The following is a 6,000-nucleotide window of genomic DNA, read 5'->3' on the forward strand; positions in this document are numbered from 1 at the left end:
CAATTAAAGTTTTGTATAATATTAAACAAAACTTAAACATATGATATATAATAAATGTATGCACATACATATTTGCTGATGTCTTTTCTTTAAAAAAAAAAAATTCGGGTCTGTAATTGATAAAAATAACACACAGACACACACATGCACGTTCTTGAGTGGACCATTTAGAATTTTTGACAAGGACCAATTAGAAATTTTGCGAATTTTGGACTCTGCTATAGAATTTAGAAATGTAATGTAATAAAGTTCAAGAAGCTTAGGCTTAGATATTAAATGCCCACGTCCAGTATTAATTGTTATGTGGCAAAAGCATTTCTCTTTCAAGTATTATAAGATACTGTCTTAAATTGTCAAAAAACTACTACGAAGTGGTAATTATTTATAGTATAGGGCTAGAGTATATAACCCGTTTCCTCAGCGCGAGAACTTAAATATAATCCCACTGCGTAGATGATTACTAAAATTATGCTATTCTATAGACCAACAGTTCCCAACGTTTCAACCTGTTTGTTAGCGAACCACCTGAATTTTTTATTTTATCTCGGAGGACCACAATGGGAAGTATAACTATAAGTTTATATACACTAAACTGTAGCTTCTTTCTCTAACTATACAACCTTTCCACGAACCAACCGAAAGAAGCACGCCCACCTATTAAACCACACATTGAGTATATCCCAATTCAACCATTTATATATCTAATTTTATTTGAAAATGAATTGAATTTAAATCGAACTCCTGGTGGTCATAACATACTGACATAAAAAAAACAAAAAACTTCTACCTCCCACATACACTATCAGTATTAGACACTTAAATTTTCAGTTTCACTTACTTGAGATCCTGGTAGTAGTCATAACAGCAGTTACGAAGAAGGTGAAAATCATTTCACTGGATTATCAGTTATACACCATATGTAAACTAGATGAATAAATATAGAGTGATTAAAGTCTTGATGCAACATCATACATAATTACAAAATCATAGTGATGGAAAATATGAGATCAAAACGCTTTGTCACGTGTAATTTTTCATTAGCTGACAATTAATAATATGCATAGATGTCGCTAGCTTCATAAAATCATAGTTATTATGAAGGCTATACTTCAAATAAACAAGTGTAACATTACTGAAATCTCAAAATCATTGTTAAGTACACTGTTATGAGACCGAAGACCTATCTTACAATTAAATCATAACCTTAGGAAGGTAATCAATTATTAACAAATTGCCACTTGATTACATTTCCTTTCTTCCCACTTTCCAATTACTTACAAACACTTTATCGCACACAGAATGAGTTTTTACGTAATAATATTTTAGTCAATTTCCTGAAGTTATTGGTAGCTTATTTTCACAATAATTGTATGAATATTTGAATTTGTACTAAATAGAATAAAATAACAGAGTAAATAATAATTACATTGTATTAAAAAATCAAAGGACTTGTTGCCAGAAAGTTTGAATAAAAAAGCAAACATGCCAAAAAAAAGAGGCTTCTCTGTGTTTTGTACAAACTTCTGTGAGTTGGATAGTGGAAAAAAATTATAGGTGAATGATATATTTCTGCATTGCAAATATTGTTGTAGTGTTTTTCGTTCGTTCTTTTGAATTAAATAATGCAACGTTCAGTCCACGAGACGAGAAAAAATTACTTTATTTTCTCCGTTAACGTTTCTACAAACTTTCACACGTGAACTGTCCTGAATTTTTTGTTGGCTTAAACTACAAATAACGTAACTAAAATAAAACAATTAATCTATTTGTAAAAAATAACTCAATAAGCGCGACAGCAAACACAGAGTCAAATCTTGAAAGTAGCTATATCTATCTTGAAAACAAACACCACACGCTTCACAACTTTGTTTCAAATAATGAACTTCTTTTAATGGGGGGAAGATGGAGGAGTTGTTATTCCCTATTAACTAGTCTCTTTAGTTCTTCTAAAGTTAATGTTTCAGTACTACTCATTCTGAAGAGCTTATGAATTTGAAGTAGTGTCTTTAGCTTTTTATCTGTACCTTTAATGTACTCTAGTTTCATCACTAACCACAGAGCTTTTTTAAGTATAGATATACATCTATTTTGCTTCAGCCTGATTCTCATATCCTCATCTCTTATATAGTCTATAGAATGGTCACTTGTCAATGAATTCATCATTTCACAAGGACTAACTATCTGGGCAAAATAACTGAGCAAACATTTCCAAATATTCTGCATGCTCGGCTAGGATCACCTCTTTCCTCTGTACCTATTATGAAACTTTACTCTGGATACTCCTTTTTGGTGTGATACTCTGAATTTTGTGGATAAGGCAGCAACCAATCCTTGATATTTGCTACAACTCTCAACTGAAAGGTTACTTGATGTTATTAAAGTTGATTCTTTAAGGGGGCAGAAAGATGAAAACTTTGGAAATGATTTGACATTTTGTGACTTAATTCTCCTTGCGATAGTCATTATTGATTCATTCTTCTTCTTCTTAACAAGGACTAGTACTCGGTTTTATCACTCCCTGTACCTTCATGGCTTTTATTTATTTAAAAGACTCAGGCTATTTTGCAAGTGGGAGTCGTCTGTCTAACTGGTGTATTGAGGCTGTGCATTCAATGTCAATCTTGTAATATTTGTTTGGTCAATATCTTGAGGTTCCCTGGAGAAAATATCTTGATATTCCATGAGCAGGTCACATAACCCCTGGCATCGTTGAGCTGTGAGACTTCCATAGATCCAATCATACAGCACTTGTAAGAAAGGTAATAATCTGTCCTTTTGTGAGGATTTGACATCCGACTTCCACATCTTTCCTGAAAGGTGACTAAAACTGATGTTTTTGAATGTGGAAGTACAACCTGTACAGCTTCACACTTTGCAATGATCTACCCATACATGACTCGAATGTTATGGTTTGTTGTTTTCATTACCAGGGTCAGATTAAGGGTCAAGTGGAATTTGGGCTAAATTTTTCTACCATGCCTATTATGATCGCAACTAAAGACTAAGGTAAAAAAGAGATGAATGTCGAGATATGTTTTGTTTTTTGAGACAATGGAAAAATAATACATACACATTTGCAGGATTCGTCTGCAAATTAATGAACAGTATTATATGATTCTTGAATAGAAAAAGTGGTGCTCTAATAGAAATAAAATTTACATTTGGACAACAAAGCATATGCACAGAAAGCAACTACATAAAAATAAGCTCAACAACTCACACATTCACACGCACACAAACAAACAAATGCACAAAAACACACACATACTTAAATCACACTGATACTCACATAGTATGCCTAGTAGTAGCAGGTCATGTCATCTGTACTTGGTTAAATTATTGTCTCCCTGGCTCTTTTTTTCAAAAAAGTGTTACTGAAGTTAGCCTCTCTTAGCACATTGTTGATCAAAGTGTGTTCTTTGTCCTTTTTAGCATCAAGAATTATCTTTCTCCTGAGCAATTGCTTGACTTGAGGCACAGGTACACCCTTAAGATTATCACGACGTTTAGGAAAGTTGATGTCAGTGAATGGTCACATATGTTTCTCAGCATACTTTGTTCCTTGGATTCTGACGGTTTTTCAACGAACCCTGCCTTAAAGAGGATGGTAAGTTCTTCCTATGTGCAACTCTCCAAGTTTGTAGAATACGTACTAATCAACTTTTTGGTATTGCATAGGTCTTCTGTAGGCATGGACTCTAAGTTTCATAAAACCCAAATTTGCAGCTGACGTTTCCATATGCTACTATTCTGTAGTCTAGAAATGACAGTTTGTCGATTTTATTGTTAAGATAGTCTGAAATTTATGTTGATTAGAGGGCGAAAAATCATTGTTGTTCTTAACATCTCCGTCATCCTTTCACATATTTCTCTTCTTTTTCCTTGATCTTTTAACCTTATATTTTTCACATCCCGACAGTTGTTTACAATTTTCCTCATATTGGGGAATAAATCTTGTAATTCTGAAAAAAATTTTTGAGAGATTGTAGCAGATGAGAAGCTGTACTAACATACAATGGAAAGTTTTTTAACGCACGACTTGTCTTGTGAAACTTCTCCAGGATAGCACTCCATAATTCCGTTATTCTATGTTTCTAGTTGTTTCAATTGTAGCACAAGGTACTTAAAGCCTTTCAGAGTCATTGCTTGCAATTGAAGTGAAGACTTGGATTATGGCTTTGTACCCTATTTTTAAGGCTCACATTGTGTCTAAATAGGCACTTCATCTTGTGTTTGATAACCTCTTTATCGTCGGGAACCCTAGTTTTTCAAGCATATCATGTAAGTGCTCCATAGGCGGGTTGAAAATGAAAAAATACATAAGGTTTCTGCACAAAAACAAAGAATAAACAAGCCACAGTACAATATTCCACAAGACAATATCCAACCAAACTGAGCAAATGAGCATGGCAGGGAATATAGTCTTCTGGATTTGTTTTTTTTTCTTTGGTCAAACTTGCATGCAAACATATTTGGAGCTTATATTGGATGCATTGTTGTAAGACTGCCCATGGCAATCTTGAATTCTTGTACAATTGTTTTTTCAAGAAAATTAATGAGAACTCTGACAATTTCTGCTCCTGTGTGATTGTTTATCAGTAAGAATGTGGCGAATCTCTCTCTCTAGAGGGTCATCATCTTGAGTGTATATTGTCAGTTCATTCATGTGAGATATGTCTGCAGTAGAATCAAGAAACACTCCATAATATTTGGATGTTTTGATTTCCGGGATAATGGTGAGGAGAATTATTTGAGTAAAATTTTTATGAATTATCATAAACAGTTGAGAATAAGTATAAAACATTACCTTTTCCCTTATGTGCACATATTTGAATGTGTTCAGGAAGAAATATGTCATACTCCAATAGCTCCAGCATACTTAAGTAATTGCCATTATGCTCTGCAACAGTTACTTTATTATTTTCTCTGAATGCTAGCCCTCTGGATGATAAAAACTTTAAAACACTCTAGAACTTAGTGTAGTATTTTTACTTTGACTTCATTTGCTCTATTAAAGTCTTGCCAATTCATCTGCCTTTGGTTTTGTGAACAACAAACCTGGTGACACAACTTTGATGGAGTGAGCTTGCTTCTTACCCTTTCAACATGTTTCCAGTTATAGTAACCAGAAGTTTCTATTGCTGTTGAAAACAATTTACATATAATGCAGAAAACGTTTCCCTTTAATGGCGAATAGCAAAGCCCGTCCCTTTTAACCCTTTCTTTATTCAATTGCTCGTGATAAAAAAGAGGCTTTGAGCATTGACATTTATACTTGTCACCCATAATCGATTTTATAGATGCACTGAAATCTGCATCCAATTACTGGCAAGAGATAATTTTTGATGCACAAACAAAATCTCTCATTTTGTCATAAACTTATGTCCATGTCCCCATGTTGTTTATAAAGGATTGGTTAGTGTCTTCATCTCCATTGCAATAATTGATTACTTCCTGTTGGTAAGAGCTCAATTCAATTTGATGAGGTTGGCAGTCAGAAATATTGAGAATTGTAGTCTCTACATGACTGCTTTCGCAGTATTTGTTGGCGATTATACTATCAGCGTTTTCTGACTGATGACAGTATCTCAGTTTGATATGATGAGATTTAGTGTCTACTGACGAGAGTTTCGGCACCAAAAGACGAAGCCCATAAATCCGTTAGCTGCATACTTTTAGCTGTTACTTTTTCCAGTTTTATTTTCTTCCTCTTTCTTTGACTTTAGCCTTTCCAACTACCCTTGTGTTTGTACTTCTATATAATAAATAAGATGAACACTTAATGAATATATGTGTGTGCACTTATATGCATGCTTGTGTTTGAGAGAAAGATGATAAAACGATGTTACGACAGCGGAAGTCACCCGACGCTAGGAGCATGCGCGCTGGAATTTCTAGAAAGATCATGAAGGCCCGAGTGCATTCGAGACGCCCTCTTTTTAATATATAAGCCTGACGAGAAAAATCAGCGCTATTGTCAGATAGATTGAAGAGATAGAT

General features: G+C 34.1%; 1 protein-coding gene across 2 annotated transcripts in view; it reads right to left on the reverse strand.

Annotated features, from left to right (window-relative positions):
* LOC106463209 overlaps nt 1–1,029 on the reverse strand; it is a 42,938-nt gene extending 41,909 nt beyond the window's left edge. For both annotated transcript variants that reach the window (XM_022390657.1, XM_022390658.1), the window contains exon 1: nt 839–1,029. In XM_022390657.1, coding sequence (XP_022246365.1) covers nt 839–890 — 52 coding nt within the window. In that variant the 5' untranslated portion in view covers nt 891–1,029. The remainder of the gene's footprint in view (nt 1–838) is intronic.
* Nucleotides 1,030–6,000: the final 4,971 nt, after the last annotated feature.

Source organism: Limulus polyphemus, unplaced genomic scaffold, assembly GCF_000517525.1.
Source record: "Limulus polyphemus unplaced genomic scaffold, Limulus_polyphemus-2.1.2 Scaffold1349, whole genome shotgun sequence".
Lineage (NCBI taxonomy): Eukaryota > Metazoa > Arthropoda > Merostomata > Xiphosura > Limulidae > Limulus > Limulus polyphemus.